The sequence below is a fragment of the Mesitornis unicolor genome, unplaced genomic scaffold (genome assembly GCF_000695765.1).
Source record: "Mesitornis unicolor isolate BGI_N332 unplaced genomic scaffold, ASM69576v1 scaffold16589, whole genome shotgun sequence".
Classification (NCBI taxonomy): Eukaryota; Metazoa; Chordata; class Aves; order Mesitornithiformes; family Mesitornithidae; genus Mesitornis; species Mesitornis unicolor.
In genome coordinates, this window is record NW_010209533.1 from 16,087 (window position 1) to 38,794 (window position 22,708).

General features: G+C 45.2%; 1 protein-coding gene across 1 annotated transcript in view; it reads right to left on the reverse strand.

The window, feature by feature from the left end:
• The window catches only part of MYO9A (myosin IXA), a gene marked incomplete at its 5' end in the record, with an annotated part of 50,413 nt that overhangs the window by 15,537 nt on the left and 12,168 nt on the right, over positions 1 to 22,708 (reverse strand). Inside the window, 12 exons of the mRNA XM_010192906.1 lie at positions 4,767 to 4,979; positions 5,518 to 5,599; positions 7,099 to 8,751; positions 9,672 to 9,982; positions 10,208 to 10,357; positions 10,874 to 10,996; positions 11,813 to 11,923; positions 12,809 to 12,889; positions 16,640 to 16,762; positions 17,426 to 17,465; positions 18,143 to 18,286; positions 22,641 to 22,708. The exon at positions 22,641 to 22,708 is cut by the window's right edge and continues 6 nt beyond it. Coding sequence (XP_010191208.1) covers positions 4,767 to 4,979; positions 5,518 to 5,599; positions 7,099 to 8,751; positions 9,672 to 9,982; positions 10,208 to 10,357; positions 10,874 to 10,996; positions 11,813 to 11,923; positions 12,809 to 12,889; positions 16,640 to 16,762; positions 17,426 to 17,465; positions 18,143 to 18,286; positions 22,641 to 22,708 — 3,099 coding nt within the window. The remainder of the gene's footprint in view (positions 1 to 4,766; positions 4,980 to 5,517; positions 5,600 to 7,098; positions 8,752 to 9,671; positions 9,983 to 10,207; positions 10,358 to 10,873; positions 10,997 to 11,812; positions 11,924 to 12,808; positions 12,890 to 16,639; positions 16,763 to 17,425; positions 17,466 to 18,142; positions 18,287 to 22,640) is intronic.

Sequence of the window (22,708 nt, forward strand, 5' to 3'; positions counted from 1 at the left end):
TTCCAGCAGAAATCAGATATTTCATCTGTTACATCTCTATTTCTATCCGCCTACAGGTGAACACCTACAGTCCTGTGGAGCTTCCTGCAACTAAAGGAATATTTCAACAACTCCTAAAAGATAAAGGTATTTCCCTTGCTCCAACTCTACACTGAGGTCCAACCTTCTCTCTCTTTAAGCAACCAGTGATGAAGATCAAGCCATGGGTCTTCATCAACCAGATTCACAACTGCTCCACCACCTTGGTCTGAGCAGCTCAGATCTCCATCCCAGAGCAGCCACATTAGCCATGACAAAGTGATTTGTGGTGTTCCCAGCACCAAAGGAACCTTCAACAGAAAGGATACGTTCCAGTAGAGCCTCCAACTCCAGCTCTCATTGAGGACTTTGCAGAAAAGAAGTCCAAAGTCTTTGTGCCAAGGATATGCTAAAATTAAGCCTTTCAAAAGAAGAGAATTTGCAGCTTTAATAAAGAGGATGTCCACTTTCACCCCCATTTAAATTGCCCTGGGATCACTTTCAAGGGTGAACTTAATTTGCAATAATCCAACTTAACAGGATTCCATGAAATAGCCCAGAAATAGTTTTAAAAATAGCAAATTTTGTTCTTTTTTTTTTTTCCAATTGCAGCTGTGATTTTGGAGTTCGACTCCTCAAAGAGACACTTTTGGCATGAGAAAGGCAGGGAATCAGTTTGGGATTCGGACCATGATGGCCAAATATTTCCTGTAGCCTTCCCATCACTTAATTGTCCCAACTGAATGCTCTGTGTTTTTAAGCATTTCTTTTTCTTCTATTCAAAATAATTTTTAAAATTATATAAAATATGGGCTGCCATTTAAAGCACATTTACCGTATTTACTCTTTTTCAATGTTTTATTTTTCACCCCGGGTTAATCTCTCTACCAGCCAGGAGATGGCAGCACACAAGGCAAAATTGCCACTGGAAAAGAAACTGCCTAAACCATCAAAGGGTTTCTTGTTCCTGTCTCTCTTACATTTCCGTGATGATCACATAAAGTGCAGATGGATACTGGGGAAAAAAGACAGCCCCACCTCAAAACCCATAAGAGTGATTTCCATTCAGCCCAAACTTAATACTTGCTTTTAAAAATGACCTGTTAAAATATTTGCCTCCACGATATAGTTTTTGTTCTGAGTAATTTCCACTTTTAAGTCACTTTCAGCGCTTTGTTGTATTTAAAAAATAATTTTGTGGGGCCATTTACTCCCTTTTTTCCCATTTCAAAGCCATTTAAAGCACATTAGTACATGCTGACCAAGGCAGGCAGGCTAAGGGCATCACCACTGCAATGCAGAGGTTGTTCTATGGGACACCACAGAGACTTTATTTTTAAATATATCTCATATATCTCAAGCAGATCTGGTGTACAAATTTTGGAGTAGAACAAAGCAAGTGAAACTCCTGGCTTACGCAGAAGACTTTGAGTAAAAAACATCTGTAATGCCCTTTTTCAGACAAACCTGGAAGATTTTCTACCATTACTACCACTGCCTTCCTCTGCTCTGCCCCAATTCTTGACCTACTATGGTTCAGAGTTTCCTCTGCTATCACTGCAACCTCTCCAGCTTTTGAAAGTAAGGATTAAAAGGCAGTTTTGGGGCAAGATCCTTCTGTTTGAGGGACTCCTCCAAGAAGCTGTGGTGAGCAAGTTCTTCATTTGGATGGGAAACCTTCTCAGATGCCAAGACAAGACTCCATGCCAGAAAATCCCTGGCCAGAGAACACCACAAAGCACCACTTGCAGGCAAACGGCAATGCCAGGGGTCTGGACTTGTCCCCTGGATGAAGAGGGGACCAAATATCTTTCCTTTGAAAAAGCTACCTGTATTTCACCTGCTGGCAATAGGAAGGGGTTACAGTGGCCAAACAAGATAACTTGTCCAAGCAGGCAGCAGTGCTACGTGCTGTATTGAAAAGCTTCCTTAACGTTCAGTGCTCCCTCTGAATGGCTTAGGACAAGAGATCTTTCACTGCTGGCTCTTCAGGCATGCCTGGGATCAGCTTGTGACAGATACTTGGACTGATGTTTGTCAGTTAGTGGCTTTAGGTTGGAGGTTGGAGCTAAATCACTGCTTTCTTTTCCAAGACCCTTTCTCTAAGAGCCTCTGCTGATGGAAGATGTGTTCAGAAGGTATTTCTGGTATGGTTTCTCTAACCAAGATTTTCCATTTATCTGCTGCAGGAAAGCTCTCCAGGCTTAGGTGGAAAACAGAAGAGATATTAATGTGCTGACCACAGCCCGGAGCTGTTTCTCCCACTTGTACTTGTCTCACTGCAAGACAGGTTAATGCTCAGCTAATCACTAGCCAAAAAGCTCAAACAACTTTTGAAGGCTTGGTCTTTTCAGAAAGCTATTTAGCCTTAAAGGCTCTTTCGAGTCAATTGTACCGTCAGCAGCCACCTTATATACTGGTGCACCTTGCGTTTCAGCTCTGGATGAAGATGCTTTTGGTCTTTGCTGCCCTGGGATACTCCCAACTTAGGCCAGAAGTGGACCTCTACTTACCATTGACTTGATGGTCAAGAAACCAATGGGCATAAATGGGTAGGTTCATGTCAGTGCAGCTGGTAAGCCTTCACATGCTCAACTTCACAAGGTCACACATGATCTCTCTTTCATCTCTCCAGCAGCCCTTGGCCACTGAGCAGCACATTAAAAGAGACTTTTTTGGAAAGTTGTAGCCTCGGGCTGGAGCTGTATGAATAAGCCATTCACTAGCCTGGAAACCAGCCTGCACATGGCAGCTGCCTGACTCGTCTTCATGTGAACATCACAAGGCCCAACAAATATTCCTACATAGGCATCCACCTATGAGCTTGCACCCAAACCAAAGTGTACCAGTACTGCTCTATCGTAGGCTGCTTTGTTTGCAACACCCAGTCGGGCTCTGCTAATAAATATGAATAAGCAGTCCCTAAATTTTGTGACTTGTGGCAATCCTGACCCAGAGAAGCCACAAGCCAAAGGGCTGGTCTCAAGCCTGCAATACAAAACTCAGATGGAAACACTATGCATATCATCAGGACACACAGACGTAGGGTGACACACAACTTCACAGGTAGCATTTGCTAGGAAACGGAACTCAACCGCACAAAGGGTGACAGTGCTAACCATCAGTTAGAGCTAGTGATGGAGAGCAGAGAAGAAGGGGGATATAGGACAGACGAGAGACAGTTGGAACCTACTGCTACTTGCATGCAGTGACAGCTGTTAAACCAGGTGAGCAGAGTCCCAGGGAGCACTTCCAAAGAGTGGAGTGAGCCAAGTCCATTCCCAAGGATGGAGCTTGCCAAGCACCAGCCCAGCACCTTTCACATCCCACCGGGAAAAATTTCTATGGCTAAGAATCCCCTCACGCTTTGTAAGAGGGTAGCCACCAGGAACACAGTGTGGCACTCTGGTGTGGCCCCTCACGCATAGCTTGTAAAATACCACGTTTTACTACACAAAATTCTCCCTTTTCTGATCTACAAGCAGGAAGATGCACTAAGATGCAGCCAAGTGAGCTCAGTTCATAGCGCCACATCTTTCAAATCAAGTTTTGAGTATTCCTTGGCTCAAAATCCCAGGAAATTTATCAAGAACCTTAAAAATTCAGGGAATTTGTAAATCTCTGCCCCCTTCCTGTGAGAAAATTATCCTGGGAAAAATTTATCCTTTATAATAAAAGCTGCTAACAGAAAAGTCACGAAAAACCTTCCTTGGCCATCTGCCTTTTCCGAACAGCTGATTTTAGGATTGCACGAGATGTTTGCCGGACCTGCAGCAATGCTGTAGCACAAAATAAATGTCTGACTTTGTTTTTCGTGCTTTTCTACAGCTTTATGCTCAGCTCCACATCCAGCACCATAGCTGGAACAGAGGAGCTATGCGGCTCTACTCAACGCTTTACTTTAGCTCTTATGGCAGGAGACAATTCCTGGTGTTTATCCACATTTCTATGGGAACACCTCCACCTCCTCAGGAAAAAAATGTGAGTGGGTTGGAAGCAGTTGGCCTCTTCCACTCCTGAAAACCTCTCAGTTCATGATTTTCCGAAAGCAGCTTATCTGGGCAGGAGATTAAGCCTGAGATGCAAATGCTCTGCAGCCCTTGGACCTGTCAAGGGACACCAGTTACTGTGCTTGAAAATCCACTAAGGTTGGGGTTTTTTTCCCTTTAAAACTCACTAATTTCATTCTCACTGTATTTTTATTGACCAATTTACATGTTTTTTTCTTTCTCTAAGATGCCATCTGCAAGCATTGTTCTGATAACTGAGGACCAAATAATCATCGGATACGGTGGCTAAGGATACCAAATCAAAAGTAATAGGAGGTGCAAGATCTAGATGATTTTCTTTGCTGTCTGTTGCTTTTTGGACAATAACTTCTTTGATCTTTTCTAGGAATTTGTGTAGAGCATCTTGCTAGAGGAAAGGGATAATAGTGGGACTTTGTTATTAAGGTTAAACCCCCCCCAAAATAGGTAGCTGTGCAACGCAAGTTGCAATGTTACAGGAAAGCTATGGAAACCATAGCTGATATGGGATCAAGCCAGAAAACATCCCCATGGCTGAGAGAAATCCAAATTATTTCCCTATTTCTGCTGTGTTTGCTGAGTTTACTCATCTACAGCATCCTTGGAAGTGGGAGAAGAAGCAGTGGAGGGATCAGTGCAGCTAAGGTTAGCAAAGAAAAGCTCCCGCAGCTCCGCTCACTCCCTTGTTTTAATTTCCCCTGCCACATTGGAAAAATTTACCATTTCGGAGTCACTGTAACAGGCCTGCCCCAGCTGGGCTGCGGGCACCACCTCGGGGTGAGGAGGTTGGTCAGAGGAGAGAAGGAACTCAAAACTGCCATCGTAATCATCTTCCTCCGTATCCCCCTCCCCATCAGCAAAAGTACCTCTAGTCAAGAAATCGGAGCGCGTCCGCGCCATGCGGGCTTTCTTTTTATGGGTCGGTCTGGGAACCTGCTTGACCAAATGATAAAACAACAACAACAACAACAACAAATCAAGATTTTTAAAATAAAAAGGAGATTCTACCAATATTTGGCATCATAGTGTAGCTCAAGTACAGCCTTATGGCATTTCTGAGTGACATTGCATCCCAGGGAGGGGACACAAGATTAAATCTAGTGCAAAAAAAAACCCAAAAAAGGGACCAGGAAAAACAAAAAACAAGACAGCACGGTGAAAATGGACAATCATGGATGTTACTCAAACGTACAATAAACCAAACCAAGACATGACGGTGTTCGACAGCGTTTGCCATCAGGACCGCAAGACTCTTTTTATCCAGAGCTGCCGTAGTTAATGCTACAGGGCCTTTTTATTTTTAAGAGAAGGTGTGAAGGTTGCCATGCTGTGATGTTCCACTTCCCTATACCTAGCAGCCCTTGTGCTTCATAGTTTACTTCTTTGAAGTTTTTGAGGGCAAACTGGCAGAATAAAGGGGGCTTTTCCCCCCTGTTCAATTAAAAGAGAAAATAAACAAGCCACAACTTACCTCTCCTTTGCCAGACCCGGGCATCTTAAACGGCTTCCTAGCGAGTTCACCCTTGGAAAAGCATTGATGATTGGCTTCTCTGCTGAAACACAACAGAGCAGAGACGTTTCATTTTCTTCTAAAAGCCTTCCCACCACACCAGCCTGCTCGCAGGAGTGTACAAGTGCACAGCCCAAGCAATCAAGACTGAATTGCAAATTTGAGCTCATGGGGTTTCAGAATCACTTTGAATTCTTCATGATTTGGATTGATACCAAAGGACACAAAGATACGAAGTTCTGACTGCCAACTCTACCCACCACGGTGGTTACAGGTGGTACCTTTTCACTTCTGGATTCTCAAATGTGATTGTTCTGTTGCAGAATAAAAAGTAAAACAGAGGAATTTTTAACATATTTTTTTCCTATTGCATGTTCTATGCATGAACCAGGAAAACAAATGGAAAGAAATATTTTTGGGGAAAGACTGTTCTCAAATATGCTCTTCCAAACCAATTCTCCAGGACCTCCTGTAGGTTTTCATATGATTGGGGTCAGAAGGAGAACAACCTTGCTTTGCATCTAACAGCATTTAAAAAATACACCCACTTAAGTAGTATTTTGCTCAAGTCACTCTTTTCTGCCATCACTTCCAAACAAAAGCCTCACCATGCCCACACACAAGGGATGCTGCTGGCTCTACTAGGGAGCAAAGGGCTTGATTTTTATCGACTGCTCCTTGTCCCTATTACATCTGGGCTTACTTAAATGGTCAGAACCTCTCCAAAATTAGATAAGACAGCTTAAGCATGATAACATGATAGAGTGGGAGCAAATGTTGTCCCAAGATCTTGTTGTCCTCTGTAGAGCCTGTGCTGGAGCAACCCATCATTTAAGCAATGTGATGGAGCTCAACGACTGAATCACAGAATCACAGAATGTTGGGAGTTGGAAGGGACCTCGAAAGCTCACCCAGTCCAACCCCTGCCAGAGCAGGATCACCAGACCAGGTCACACAGGAAGGTGTCCAGGCGGGTTTTGAATGTCTGCAGAGAAGGAGACTCCACAACCTCTCTGGGCAGCCTGGGCCATGCTCTGGCACCCTCACACTGACAAGGTTTTTCCTCATGTTCAGGTTGAACCTCCCATGCTCCAGTTTGGGACCATTGCCCCTTGTCCTGGCATTGGACATCACAGAGCAGAGCCTGGCTCCTTCCTCCTGACACTCGCCCTTTACAAATTTATAAACATGAATGAGGTCTCCCCTCAGTCTCCTCTGCTCCAAGCTAAAGAGAACCAGCTCCCTCAGCCGCTCCTCATAAGGGAGATGCTCCACTCCCTCCATCATCTCTGTGGCCCTGTGCTGGACTCTTTCAAGCAGTTCCCTTGCTAAGCCCATTCACGTGCAATTCTAAACGTAAGTGATACGCTGTCAAAAGTGCGCTCACGTCCTAAACTCTCTGCAGACAGTTGTTGTTTTTTAATAAACAGTGGTAAGATTGTCCGATTGGATGTTCTGGACTGTTTGTATAAAATGGTCTCTAGCAGAACAAAGAGCCTATGGAGAAAACCTACAGAGAAAGCCCATCAACGTTTTACTTACTGGAGACCAAAGGGATTGTCTTTTGGTGTGAAGAACATAGCACTTGCCCTCATCTCCTCGGTGGCCTGGTTGGGCATTCGGGGTTGTCGGAAGCGCTCCGTCCTTGAGAAGTGGCTGCCTGGGAGGTCCCTGGGGTCCAGAGCTGGTCTGGAATGGCATCGGGATTCCAGTGCCAATCCCGATTGACCTTCTCTTCGCTCCATGAACATGCTGACAGGTCTGTCTTTGGGGGCACTGTGGGTTGGAGAGCTTCCCCTGGTCCCAACAGTGAGACCTTTAATGTCTACAGATGAGGTTGGAGTCACCCCTGTGGTGGGACTGTGCTCCCCTCTGCTCTGGGGATGCAGGATGAGGACCGACTGAGGCCTGCTGTCTGGTTTTTTAGGTGGTTTGAGGGAGGGGTCCTTCATTCTGCTCTGCTCAGCCCGCTGCAAAGCTTCCACTCTCCCTTGTTGCTCGAAGGCTTTGCGTTGTCTCTCCAGAATTTCCTTCTGCTGACGGATTTGCTCCATCATCTCCCTCTCATTTTGCAGCTGAAGCTGCTTTTGTCGTTCCTCCTTCTCCACGTTGAGCTTTTCCAGTCTCCTGATGACAGAGTCTGGAGAATGGGCCTGTGTCGCAGTCACTGTCCCACATTCCTCTCTCTTGGTAGAGGACTTCTCCCCTTCCTTCCCTCTCAAGGCTCTGCCCTGGTCTGGCTCAGAGTCCCGCCTGACCTCAGAGAACATAACTGACCTCTCCTCTCTTTCCACTGCTTTGTTCCTTAGGTTATTCTCCATCAGCTTCACCTTCACATTGTCTTGTGGTGGAATGTAGAAAGCAGGTAAGTTGCTGGAAAGGAAGGTTTCTCTTGGATGCACCTTGTGTATGACATTCTGGGGGTCACAGAGCACGTGCTCCTTCATGGTGAGGTTATCAGGTAGCTCCAAGTCTGAAGGCATCCTTCTGCAACTGGGTAAATTGCTGTTCACATCTGCCGCACAGAAAGACTTCTCCTGCAGATGAGCCTGGGGGCTGCTAGGCAAAGAGTCAGCAGAAAATGACTGCGCATCTTGCTCCTCTAAAACTAAGGAAATGAGTTTATTACTCGGGGTGTCTTCACAGCTTAACATCTCAAAGCTCCCTTGAGAGCTTTCGCTCTCTGGGGTTCCCTGAGGGGAATGAAGTGCCTCAGATACAAGCTCAGTGGACCACTGCCGGTCTTCTGAAGGTGACAGCCCACCGGTGGACCGGACCTTGAGCAGCTCCAAGCTAAACTTTGCCTGTTCCAGTTCACGCATCCTCCGGCTTTCTCTTTTTGCACGAACTACTTTTTTCTGGTTGAGATCCTCCAGCGACTTGGGTCTCTCTCTCACAACGACCTCCTCTTCGGTGTCCATCCCGCTCTGGCTACTGGCTCTCTCGTGCCTTTTGTACAATAAATTTGCAGAAGTATCCAGTGGGTCTATGTGATTCACTCGATTATTATCCATCAGAGATTTATGTTCCTTTATGGCTCTCACTCGCTCTTCAAACGAGCTGTCCTCCCACTTCGATGGGTCCGAGCCCTTAATTTCCAAGGCATCATCTGCCTCCAGTCCATCCTTTTCTCTAGCTGACAGGCTGTTCTCCAGCTGCGTCTCTTTTAATCGCTGCTCTTTCAAAGCTCTAAACCTGCAAGAAAGCAGAAAACCAGCATATTGTAACCCTGTGCCCACTCATGTCCCTTGAAGGCACTGCACCGGTGGCATCTCATCACCATCACCACCTTACCACCGTTGGCATCTCAAGCAACCCTCCTTGCACATCTGGTGCAAGACAATGTAAGTGTACGTTCAGTTTACAACCCTCTCTTCTTATGCCACTTCTACTCAAGGACTGCCCCAACGCACCTGAAAGCTCCTCTCGTGCTGACAGTAGCAGCTCCAGCCTCCATCCCTGGTCTAGCTCGTTTGTAATCGGACAGAGCCAGAAGACCCTAACCCATCGCAACCCCTTGACATCTTCATCTTCACCATCATCCCTGCTTCTGGTATGCCTAGCAGGGGCTTCCACTCTGCACCAAGAACTCTTTCCAGCTCCCAAATCTCCCACTTTACGTCAAGGTGCTCCACACCTTACAAGCAGCACCTCTGGAGAACGACCCAAGAGATGCCCGGTGGCCGGCAAGCCAAGACATGGCTGGAAACCCTTCTCCCCTCCACAGCGGCTGGCTCCAGTATCTTCTGTCTCTGTGAGACAGTGCAGCAACCAGATCAGCGAGGCAACCGGAGTTAAAAATAGGCTACTTAAACTGGTGCTGCTGCCAAGGGGATTAAAAAAACCAGCCTCGCGAGTATTTACGGCCTCAGCTTTCCACTGCCTACGTGCTCCAACCTGAAATAGGCTATGCTTATTCTAAGAGTAGGACATGCAGCTAAATTAACTCCTTTGTTAGAAAGCATGGGCAAACAAAGGATCAGGGCATGTCAGGATGGGGTCAGCTCCAAGCATGGGATAGTCCGAGCAGTGCCAGAATTCACATGAACCACATCACTCCTTACTTGTTGTCATCGTAAAACGGTTTCTTTTCTAATCAAGGGCAACGGTGTTACCTTTGTCGTGCTAAATAGCCTCTGCACATCGCTTGCAAGCAGATGACTTTGCTTCTGCTGGTTGCGTAGGACTTCTTTGCGTGGTGGCCTCGCCAGGCTGCCTGGATGCTGGTGGCTGCATCATGCCGGCGCTTGGCATGCTCCCGCCAGCAGCTCTGGATAAGGTGGGCTGCGAACTGCATCTGCAGGAACCTCCGCCTCTCCACGAAGCCACGCCAGTGGGTCTGAAGAACAACAGCGGCTTTGCCAAGGACAAGAGGGTCCGGGGATGGTTCACCTTGCTTTCGGCTCTGGTAACTCCGCCAAAATCTCTGCAAACACAGCAGGCAGTTCCTTGTGACGTGGGAATGGGAGACCACCTGCCTTCATGCAACCTTTCCAGATCTGTCTCCCCCATTCCCAAATTGTTATGGCACTAGGAGTCAAATCCTGATTGTAAACTCCTTCCCTGGGGAGAAGACTTGATTTTACCCACCAGCTGTATCTGTAGGACTCGTGGTTTGTAACTTGGAACAAAATCAGGCGCCATCACCTACTTGTATGATCACCGTGGCGTGCCGTAAGCTCAGGAACTGCCTCCTACAAAGCATGCAGCGGAACCAGCGCTGCAGCAGCGTGATTCGGCGCAGCACCTCCTGATGGAGCAGGTCCTGCAGAAGCTGCCGCTCCCGCTCCTTCATGAAAACCTGGCAAACAAAACCAAAACCAAAACCAAAAAAACCACTAGCACAGAAAGCTTCTGAGCCCACAATACAAATGATATAATCCTCCTGGTTTCTGTGTCCTGGATGCCCAGAAGAATGCTGAGCTTCAGCTTTTAGTTAAGCAACCTCTAATGGGTTTCTGCAGTTTCATCAATAGCCTCCAACTGTCCAAGCTTGGAATTACAGAGCCTCTGCTTTCCCTTCAGGGGAGGCAAACCCATAGCTGTTGTATCAAGCTATGTCTACACACAGACACAGTTTTTCAAAGACTGCCCCATTACAACCAGACCAGTTTGACACAAAACAACAATATTCCCTAATATTTAGCATCAACAATACTCTAAGCTTCATTTCAGCCATTTACTTCTGGCAAATAGAAGAAAAATAGATTCATTAATTAAAAACATATGTGAAGATGTTACTTTATCATTACAGGAATGCGGGCAAAAGTTATGTCTGTATCTTAAACATAAATCTGAGCTGAGGATAAACATTTACCATTGTTCTTCCAACTTGGTAATTGTCTGGATCAAGTTGTATTTTCCTGAAGAAGTCATGGATATTGTGCTTAGATGGGCTGACTCCTTGTGGCAGAAGGACATGGAAATGATTGACAAAATCCTGAGAAGGACAAAAAAAAAACCAAACCACCAAGATTTGGTTAGATTTGGGTCCTGCTGTGTCCCTTTCTTCCATAAATAATGAATTTGCTCCACTGGCCACGTGAAACAGGATCTATCAGATAAGCAGAATGACAGACAGCATTTTATAGACTGGAGAATGCCAAGTTTCCTCCACCATTTGTGGTTTGATGGGAAAGACATCAAAGCAGAGACCCAGCAATGTTCAGATACCTGTCAGCATAGGAGGAGAGGTTCTGCAGAACCCACAGGGTCACCTTGAGAAAAAAATGCTCAGCAAGGGCCTCTACAGAAGGGGATTACCAGCATCTGCAAAGCATCTCTGAGACGCTCCATCAGTTGCTGCTGTAAGAACTCAAAGAGCAGAGGAGGTACAAGAGGAGAGGTCCTCCCAAGAAAGGCTGGAATCCATGCTCTCAGCACAAAAAAATTGAAAAGTTCTTTTCTGAACAGCTGCTGCACAGGACGCGACATCTGGGCCAAAGCAGCTGCCAGCAGGAAACAAATCGGCACCAGCAAAGCATGAAAGGACTGGCACGTGCACAAAACTAGGCAGAAAACAAGGAAAAGAAGAAAACAGGAAAAGGTGGATAACTCCTGAGCAGTTCAGAGGATGCCAATTGCCCTCCCGATGGGATGCAGCCAGCAGTGAGATGACGGGGCGAACACCATTCCCAGGTGATCTCAAAAACCAGCTATAAATCCATTACTTTATATAAAAAATGAGCTAGCACCATTCAGACAGCTCTGATAATGATGCTAAATGTTGCGAAAGACTGAAAATATTTCCCCCAACCTGGAAGGAGTATTTGCAGCTGTATCCCGACTGGCGGATGCGAACGGTCTCCAGCATCCCTGTGTAGCGCAGCTGCCTGAGCACCAGGCTGTCGTTGAACCGCAGGGGCAGCTGGAAGGGGAAAAAAAGGCCAATGATGAGCAAATATTTCCTTGAACTGAAGCTTTCAAGTGCACGGGTGGGTAAAGGGATGCAGCAGATGTAGCACATCTGCATGACAGGCACGTTGGCAAGGATGTGAGGGGAGGGAGGGAATGTGGGTCCCCAGGAACCGTACTAATCCCACCGGGGTTGAATCCTGTTGGCTTCCACACAGTCATCAGACAGAGGCTTTCAAACAGCTAACTGGATATATAAAGCTATAAAGAAGGTTTTTTTTGGAGCCCCTGAACTGAATAAAAGCCCCCACAACAGCACAGCTAATGGGTAAGATTGTGAGCAAGTAAATAATCTCCTAGGCATAAAGCTTCATCCTTAAATGTCTGGGTAAAACTCCGAAGAATTAATCCACCAGAAAGCATCACTACTACAACCTTCATTTTAAACTGAGGCTCATGAGACAAATGCTTGAAGTCAAATTCAAGAAATCTGATGTATCACTGAGTTTGAATAATGTAGCTTATTCTACAAGTATCTACTTTTACCTATAGAAACTTTATTTTAAGGAAACTTTAGGGCTCAGTAACAGCACAAGTGAACTCACAGTTCTGTAAATCTCTATTACAGGTGGTGGGAGCTTCAAAAGAGTCAAAATAATTTATTAAAACTAATATATTTTTCATAGAAATTAAACCCATCTATTTTTCATATACACGTTTCCACAATTACGAGAGCCAATGCAATTTATCAAGAGCAACATCCATGCTTCCCATTGCTTACATCTTCTAAACCCGACTCAACTCGGGGCCTTCTTTTCTTTTTAACCCTCCTGTGAAAATTTCCAAAATATTTCCAAGATTATTTTTAGCAGTGCCACTTTCACAGGACGGGATTTACCTTCTCGGCGTTGGATCGAATACACTTGACAAAATAAGGTTCTGCTTGGCCAAGTGTCTCCATCAGCTTGTTGAGTGATGCCTGCAACAGAGAAGATATCTGCAGCTGGGAAATGGAGAAGAGACCGTGACGGATAACGAACATCCAAGCACTTATATCAGGAAAAAAAAAAAGGGAATTAATGATGAGTAAACCAGGCAGATGGGAAATTTTGCACCGAGGCGCTTTAGATTGGATATTAGGAAAAATTTCATTACTGAAAAAATCAAGCACTGGTCAAGCACTGGAAAGGGCTGCCGAGGAAAGTGGTGGAGTCACCATCCCTGGAGGGGTTCAAGAAACACGTGGATGTGGCACTTCAGGGCATGGTTTTAGTGGACATGGTGAGGTTGGGTTGACGGTTGGACTTGATGATCTTAGAGGTCTCTTCAAACCTTCATGATGCTGTGATTCTATGATTTTACATTTCCCTTTATTTCCACATCATTATTAAAAGTCTAGCTCATAAAAATGAACTTATATTGGCATCACTGCTGCAGACAACCACTCCAGAGGGACAACACGCTGAGTTATTCCTCCACCTTGTAAACCTTTGACTCTTCTGCGACGAAGCCCAAGCTCTTTGAATAAAACCATACTGATAATCTGAGCATGCTGAGTCAGTCCGCGCCTGGCTAGGCTCCTCAACTGCATGTTTTTTGCTGTGCCCTATAAATGTTTTGAATATCTCTAATTGCCGAGCACATTACTGATATGGTATTTATTAGTAACGTGCTCCAGAGTCAATTATTTCTGATTTTAATATCATCTAAAACTCAGCTGTGTAAACAATATTCTGCTCCATATTTCTTATAAGCGCAGTTACAAATTTATGAATATATCACAGAATCCCAGAACGTTAGGGATTGGAAGGGACCTCAAAAGCTCATCCAGTCCAGTCCCCCTGCCGGAGCAGGAACACCCAGATGAGGTTACACAGGAAGGTGTCCAGGCGGGTTTTGAATGTCTGCAGAGAAGGAGACTCCACAACCTCTCTGGGCAGCCTGGTCCAGGGCTCTGTCACCCTCACTGAGAAGAAGTTTCTTCTCAAATTGAAGTGGAACCTCCTGTGTTCCAGTTTGTGTCCATTACCCCTTGTCCTATCATTGTTTGTCACCGAGAAGAGCCTGGCTCCATCCTCGTGACACTCACCCTTTAAATATTTATAAACATGAATGAGGTCTCCCCTCAGTCTCCTCTTCTGCAAACTAAAGAGACCCAGCTCCCTCAGCCGCTCCTCATAAGGGAGATGCTCCACTCCCTTAATCATCTTTGTAGCCCTAATATGTGTTAATAAAATGCCATTACATTAGAAAGCAGCATTTCACCTACAGATCTGCTTGCAGGAAGACTTTTCTCTCCTTCTGCTCGTTTCAAAGCCATCTTTATGGGAAGTCTTTCATGTTTAGAAATATTTATCTGTGTGCAGTATCTGAGGAAGAGCCAGGGATGGATCCCACGCACATGCACTGCAGCTGCATTGCATTAACTGCAGGCAAACGTCCCCATCACTCCCACCCCAGGGAGCAGCAGGAACGCTGCGACACAGCAGAGCTCCACTAGCACACTCCTGGTTTTCTGAAAAGTAGGCTGAAATCACTCTTTTTTATCAAATAAAAAAGCCTATGATGAGATATTGATCAGCAACAGTGTTGCAGCATCCCAATGTGCCCCATGTCAGGCTGGTGGGAGGGAAAGGGGGGGGGACACGGGATGAAACTGCCTTCCCAAAAAGCCCTGCCCAGCAATGAAAGTGCTCCCGGCACTGGAAATTGTGAAAATTGGATTGCAGCGTGACCGCCGGTCCTGCTGGAGCAGGCATTTCCACGTCATGGGCAGCCAGCCACAGCCTGCACATGGCAGATGGTGTAGGCAACCTCCGCCATCTGCTGCAAACCCTGGTCACTGGGAATCCGTAAAGGACACATGAGGTCCCCGGATTAACCCTGCGCCCTGCTGCTTTGTCCCTCGCTCTGCAAAACTTTCCAGCCACCTACTCTTTCACCACCAGTATCTGGTTTTTCAGGGCACAATGAATCATTTCGGCATCAACCCATGCTAGGCAGGGCAGCATCCTTTGCTCAGGGGTACCACTGATGGAGGAGCTTATAAATCACCATGCTGCAGTTTAGGTACAGTGAAAGCCATTGCTGCTCTTACAGCATCCTCTAAGACAGCTATTTTGCCTATAAATTACCATAAATATAGTTAAAAATACGGTTAAAATCAATAGGAGATAGAGCAGCTGCAAGCCTGGTGTTCAGGCATTACCCACATGGCAGCATTTATCAGCAAAAAAAAAACCAACCTAAAAACAAATCACCAAATCCTGTGATAGGAAACACTTGTGTTTCCTGCCTGTGACCCAATTCCATATGCTGCAATTTTATTAACCTGCCCTCGATAAAAAACCGAAACAAAACAGTAATCTTGCAGGCCTGTACCAGGCTGCTCTCTCAAGAAAATGCCTTTCTCTTATACGTGTGAAATTAAATTAGGGCTGGGATGCCTAGGGTTGGTCTAATAGGAGAAGGCAGCAGTCATACCACAGCCATCTCCAACTTGAATATGGTTTTATTTATCTAAATAAGGGGGTTTTTTCCATTTAAATAAAAAGGGATGTGTTGTAGGCACAGCTCCTACATTGTCAAATCACCACTGGGGAATACTAGGAAGCAGAAGGAAAAGGGTGTTTGGGTAATCTGCATGGGGCTAGGGGGGAAATCTTCACAGCATTTAGTGGTCTGTTATTTGTACTGCTGTAAAAATAGACATATAAAAATCTCAGTCACACAGTCTGAGGCTTTCCAGAAGTTCAGATGAGAGATTAAGAGGTTTCGGGAAGGCATTTCACTCCAAGACATCCATGTTTCAACCTCCTCCATGATATTGCATTAATTAAACTCTGCGTATTTTAACTAACATAACATTAGATTAGACTAAGCTTAATATACATAATATATATACAGATGTGCATTCTGTAAATTATATATACATAGATTTTTATACATGTGTGTGTGTATAACTTTAATTACTTAATCTTACAGTTCTATGCATGTAGACTTCCTAAAAATGACTCACACCTTAAAAAATAAGAAATCATGAGTCAAAAGAAGCCAGACTTGTCTAGGAATCAATTTTTTAACTGAAAAGCTGCTTTCTAATACAATCACCTGCTTGTGCGAGTGTCTTGTAGCAGTTTCCAAGGCCTGATGCACGTATCAGAGGACTATTTTGGGATGGCTGGCTAGCACACAGTGCCAACACAACAAATGCTGTATTGATCCCTCCTCTGAGCTCCTCTGCCTGCCCAGATATGATGCAGTGATAATTCAACCTTTCCACCGCTATTAAAATTCACCCTCTGGCTGGCCTGAAAACAGATTGATTTTCAGATGCTGAATACAAATAAAAAGACTGTAAAAATGTCATTTTGGATTTTTTTTGTGGTTTCTGGGTTTGGCAGGGAAAGTGCCACGATGCGCTGGCTTGGAAAGCAAGATACCAGAGGACAGGGATGCACCAACATCTGCGCTGCAGCTCATCCTCATGTCCCACCTTGCTCCGCCACATCACCCACCACGATTCCACCATCGCTCTGGTTTCTCTCCATTTACACCCTTTAGATATCTGCATGGTGTCTCCCAGCCTACCCAAGCCACCTCCTCGGCTGAATTAATGTCCTCGAGGGTAGTGAGGATGGGACAGAACTGTGCCTGCAAGGGTCCTCCTAGGCACCCGGCGCAGATACTTGCTTTTAATTCACCTCTCCGTATCAAAGGCCAAGGATACCTGGAACTGGGCGCTGATGCTGGGCGGTTTCTTCTTCTTATGGAGATGGAGGAGAGATTTGGTAATGCGGTCATGCAGTGTCAGGTTGGTGAGGTGCTTGAGGGACTTCACGTCCAGCATGTGCTGTCGAAAAAGAGATTCCATTTGTTCTTGATAAATATAATAACTACATCTTGTCATCATGATACCTGCTTTTTCCCTCTTTATAACCTCTGCAGGGCTTCCTTAGGTGACCACCCTACTAAATCTCAATGGAAACCATTGAAGGATGGCTTGAAATGTAGCTCTGCTCTATTTGGCCAGAGTTTGCTCCTCCTGGTCCTCCGTTCCTAACCGCTGAGGTGGCACCAGCAAAGACCACCACAAGTATTCTTCTCCTAGATACAACAGACCTTTTGGCATCTCCTAAAAATGTAGTAAATGTAGGTAAATTAAATATTAGACAAGCCTGTTGTCTATCAGGCACCAGCCCTCTTGCATAACCTACGTGCTCATTTTAGAGTTTTAATTACCAAATTTCACCAGCACGTACATTCTCCTTCCCAGGAGGAGGAAAAAAGGAGTCAGAGCAGCTCTGAGTAAGGAGGATGCAAGTGCTCATACTATGCACTCCCAGGGCTGAAATCCTTGGGCTTTCCATAAATTAAAGAGCCCTGAACAGAACTGAGTTGACCAAAGTCTTGATGTAGACACAAACGGTCTTCTCTACACCCATCACCATCTCAACATTGCACCTACAGCCTTAACCTGGGGACCAGTGAGGTAGAAATGTTGCTTCACACTCACCTTTGGGAGATTGGGTTTGGCTTTGAAATTCTTATTTCGCCTGGGGAGATAACAAACGGCTTGGGTTAATCCACACATGCAATTGCAGAATGGAGAAGTCTAAGAAACAAGCCCTTCAAAATTCCCTTTAGCAACTGCTCTCCGTAAACTGCACTGAAACTGGGCTGCTTCTGCAGCTGCAAACTAATATTACAAATTTATTTGCACATGTTGGAGAGGAAGGTATCCAATGAAAGGGAATTGTTACACCAAAAATGATGGGGATGCCAGTGATTTGGGTAGAGTGGCGTCGCAAAACAACTGACCACTCTCCTGCTTTCTCAAGTTAAATCCAGCCACCCCAGCGATGCCCTCTGAACCTTCTGATGAGGCTGCAGCGTGAGTCATCAACGTAAGTTCCCCACCTAATTTGTAATGGAAACTTTGATATCATATTAAAAAAATGTGGTGGCATTACATGGCTGTCATATCTTGGGACTGGTTTGACCGGCAGATTCAACCCTTCTCTTGCTTCCCCATGTCTGTCATCACAAATGAATGATAGGAGTTAAATAAATCAAACGCTTAAAACATATTGAAGTCACTTCGACCCAACTATGAAACATCACCAAGTCTACTTGAACCCCTGATTGGTTTTGATTCTGGCTATTTACATTCCTCTAACTCCCCACACCACGCTCCAGGAATAAAGCTAAAATCGCCTCTTTTTGCACTGACATGAGGATGCCGTGGGCCCGCTCCAGCAACTTGCTGTTGGTCGCGTTGACGAATATCCCGTCTTTGTCTAGGAAGGCACCGGGGCTGGTGAGCCTGCTGTGCCGCATCCCCATCCGGCCATTCCAGCCAACTGTGTAGGCATCGCTGCAACACCAAACACCGCACAGCATTAGGACAATATGAAAAACCCTGGTTCTGTGTCAAAATAAAAAACTAAGGTCATAAAATAATCCATTGATAGAAAATGAGAGTTGCTGCTTTATTCTTGTCAGCGTTCATTTGCTCCCTTGATACGAGTTCATGATGTCAGATACCACATGAAGCTACATACACACCTTTCAAAAATCAAATATTCATAAAAGAATCAAACCACCAGCAGGAGAATAACAGCTTCCAGCTCTCCCACTCAGGAGGCTTGGGTCTGCAGATACCCTGGTGTTCTGAAAGATATGAGACGCTGACCTCTATCATCAGCATTACCATCATTAACAGAGTCACTATTTTAATAAAATCACTACCTTAGATGATGCTGATGCTGACTTTTGTCTTCTCTAATTCATGCAATCACTTCATTAAGAAAGGAAAAAGCAAATATCACTTGCAATAAACTAATTATTTGCCACAAAAAAAGGATGCACAAATGCGCCAGCCCAGAATCACTCAATGGTGCCTGATCACAAATCACTCGCCCAATTTGATTCCTTCTGCCAGGGAGCAGAGCTGCTTTGGTCTCCGGAAGTGCTCACTTGGTTCAAGGACAGAAGGAAATGGTGAGAGGAACCAAAATCCTCCTCTGAGGAAAGGAAACAGGTACTCGACAAAACTTCACATCAGGCAAATAATTTCCAGAGCTGAGGACCCTCCCTGTGGTGTCTGGGGTTATGCAAAGTTTCTCCTGGGCTGCACTCAACTGCAACACTTTTAGTTTGGTGGTGGGGTTTGTTTGTTTGTTTTCTCTTTTAAAATTCTCTATCAGCCTTGCAGAAACCATCATACAAAATAAAGCTGATCTAAGGAGGGATGTAAGATCTGCAACCCTCCAGAGCTATCTCAGACAGGAGGAAAAGGAGTAGGAGGAGACTCTGCAGCACCAGATCTTCTGGTCATGAGGATGCTGAAGGTGGTTTAAGTGGGGCCTCTGGCATCGGTCACTTCTGAGGTCTAGCAACAAGGCAGCCTTTGCTTTAAAGTCTTGACTTTAAATACCAAGTGCTGTATGGAAATTAAAAAATAAAGCATGTAAAGTCATTCATTCAGCTGGCTCAAAGCTGCGAGCCAGATCCTTGGAGCAACGCGATACTGGAGTGCAAGCTGCCTAGCTGCCTCGCCACAGTGCTTTGCAAATTCCATCCTAGCCCCATTAAAATCAGCATTTTGACTTGTCTCACTATTAAAAGAAAGGATAATCACGGCAAATCAAAACTCTGGCTGAGTGCTCCAGGACCTGCTTTTTTTAAGGATCCTGTTTGATTCAAGGAAGCCCAGCCAGCAGCTTTAATATCCAGGTGGTCTCTCCTGTCCACCTTCTTTCTCTTTTCAGCTGAGGTCCCATCCATCAAAAACCTCCTATTTGCAGAGGGAAAAAAATCACCAGTTGATGGGATCCACTAAACCTCAACGGCCACTTCTGGGATCTACAATCCATCATTAATCCTGGATGACCTCGAAGCTTGAGACCATCTGTCGTTACATGGACTCTGAATGAGACTTGAGAAGAGAAAACCCTAGAAATACCCGTGCGGTTTTGAAAAAAAAAAGGAAAGAAAGAAAAAAAAGAGATAAAATGACAATTCTGTTTGTTGTGGACATTTTGGGATGGATATGTGCATTTGTGACCGACACAGCTGGTTTTACACTCGAGAGGTCAACCACCTCACCAAGCCCAACTGTTTCAGGACAGACTGACCCAGACCTTTCCCAGGTGCCGCTGAGACATCACCGCACATCATTTATGTTCCACATTTATGTTCCATCAAGGAACATAAACCAGCAGGAAAACAGTCAGCAGGAGCGGATTCAGTCAGTGATGGCATGGCTTTCATTACTCGCTGGCTGGTGAGGGCACTTCCAAGGCGTGCTGGCTTCCCAACGCTCTGCAGAAGTCTGGTTTCCCGTCCCCCCAGCATGTGCAAACCACCCGGCCACTTTCTTCTGAGATCAGAGGAGAGTGCTTGGCTGGCTAAACCCTCCGCGATGACTTTCTGCGTGATGTCATGCCTCAACTTTGCCTTTAGAAGCCAGCCCCAGGCTATCCTGTGGGTTGGATGTACAACGCAGACTTATCAGCGACCGCATGATCATGAGATGGCTTTGAAAGCAAATTCCTGTTTAATTTAGCTCTGCAAATCACTTGCCAGTCTATCTGTTGGAAAGCTGTTGAAGTAAATCTATCTTCTATACATGTTTACCTTCACCCCTGTTTTTAGCCCTTCTTGCTTGACAGGTGCAATTTAACTGAAATGCCAACATCTATCAAGTGTGATATGATTTTTCAGATCAAAATCTTAACTCTTCAGATCAAAACAAACCACAACGAAAGGTATCCAAATCACCAGCCTACTCCGAAAGCGCAGGTTGAATTTTAGAGATCTTACAAGAGACCTGGTGGGTGCTTTCAGAAGGAAAGGGCACAGACGACATTTGGGGACCCATCACTGCCCAAGAGAAGCAAAGATCATGGACCGTGCTACTGAGGCACCACACCACGAGGAACGTTTGAGTTAGGACAGCTTCAAAAGTCCATTTTCTTCAAAAATATCAGGAAAGGGAATAAACTGTCTGTCCTGATCCTGCCTCTGCAATGGCCCCTCGCTGAGATAACTGAGATGTTTTGGGCTGTGAAAACACCAGTGGCACAAGCTGCTGCATCAGTGCACCTCCGAAGCTGGAGCTGGATGGTCAAGAAAAGCCCCATCGCACTTTACAGATGTTCTTCACACACCACCATCAGATCTGAAGGCTTGCTAGAGAAACTGCAGAACTTCTCTTATCTCTGCATGAGGATCTCCAGAGGGACAAGGTTTCATGTTACATCACATTTAGGGAAACCTGCACAACCAGAGATGCTAGAAACAGTGAGTGTCACTTCTGGAGACACCAACCTCCTCTGCCTCAAATGTTACCATGTACCTACTATTATTGTAACCAAACAGCATCAAGAAAAAGAAGAGGAGGGGTGGGAAAGACTGATGTGAGAACAATCAGGTTCACAATAACGTGAGATTGCTTGTGTAAACTGGATTTCTGTCCAAACTCAAGAAGTGGCATGAATTTATTAATTCAATACAACAATTTTATGGAAATCATACCCTCTCTGACCACTGAAAATAAGCAAACTTGTAATGATATTCAGTTGTCCTTCAGCAGGGTACCACCACCACTCTGAAAGGGAAGAAATTCAGGGCAAGAGGGATATTCTAGTCTTGATGGCAAGCAAATGGTGAACAAAGTCAGACAATAAAAGCCACATTTGTTGCCCTAGAATAAAAAGAACAGGTATCTAATTTCTGTCTTGGTCAGTTGGCATTAAAGCCAGTAAAAAATTAGGTTTAATAATATATTTGGAGAGTATTTTATTTTCTGTGGAAGGGAAGTCCCCCAAGATGCAGGGTTTTGACGGACACATTTCAGGAGACAGTCTCAGTTTCCTCCTGACTCATTCTGGGCATCTCATGAAACTCAAAGCAGCCACGAAGTTATACCTGGATGTCCAACAGCTCCAAAGCAATCATTTTAGGGGCTGAGGATGCTCCAACCATATCTTTCCCCAGCGCACACACATCTTGAAGGAAAGCAGAGAGATAGCACAAGGAGCTGTAGAAAAGGAGGAGGATCAGCGCCCAGATATCCCTTTGAGATGAAGATATTTTGCTTCACAAGCAACTGAATTCTGAAATTCTGAAATTTGGAGAAGCTTTTGCAGAAGAAACATAGATCTGAATCTCAATGTGTAGACCTGACTCCCAAGCAAGCAGCTGAACAGCCAGAATCTTCAAGGAAGGTTTAAAAGGTAAAGCCGTACCTATAAACTGCAAACATCAAACCTATTTCCAGTTAACACGTTTTTTCCTTTAAAAGCAAGCAAATACTCGACAAGGTACCATCACAAGCCTCGTGACTCCCCAGGTCCTCCACATTCGGCGGCACCTGGAGCATCACCACACTGCAGTTCTGCATCCAAATACATAACTGGGGTTTTCCCAGTTTTTTATAGCCTTGATATCGGCACATTCATTAATTTTTTTGCATGCTTCTTAGCACCTTTAATGCCACACCACCTACAACTGCTGCCTTTTGACACAGGAAAGTTGCTTTCCTTGCCTGCCCTTTAGGCCAGGGAAAAATATCTAGATATGATCATATAGCAGAGAAAAAATGAAGAAAAGACAAAATTAATAAGCAAGCTGGGAGAAACATTAATACAGTCATTTATAACAACAGGCAGTGCTCTCCCATCCCAGATTTCCTTACCCTGCTAACCTAAAAGCAAGAGACTTACCGCTGGGTCCTCTCGTTGATGGTATTGACTCCCTGGAGGTCTGAGAGTGGTGTCCGCGGGCTCTTCCG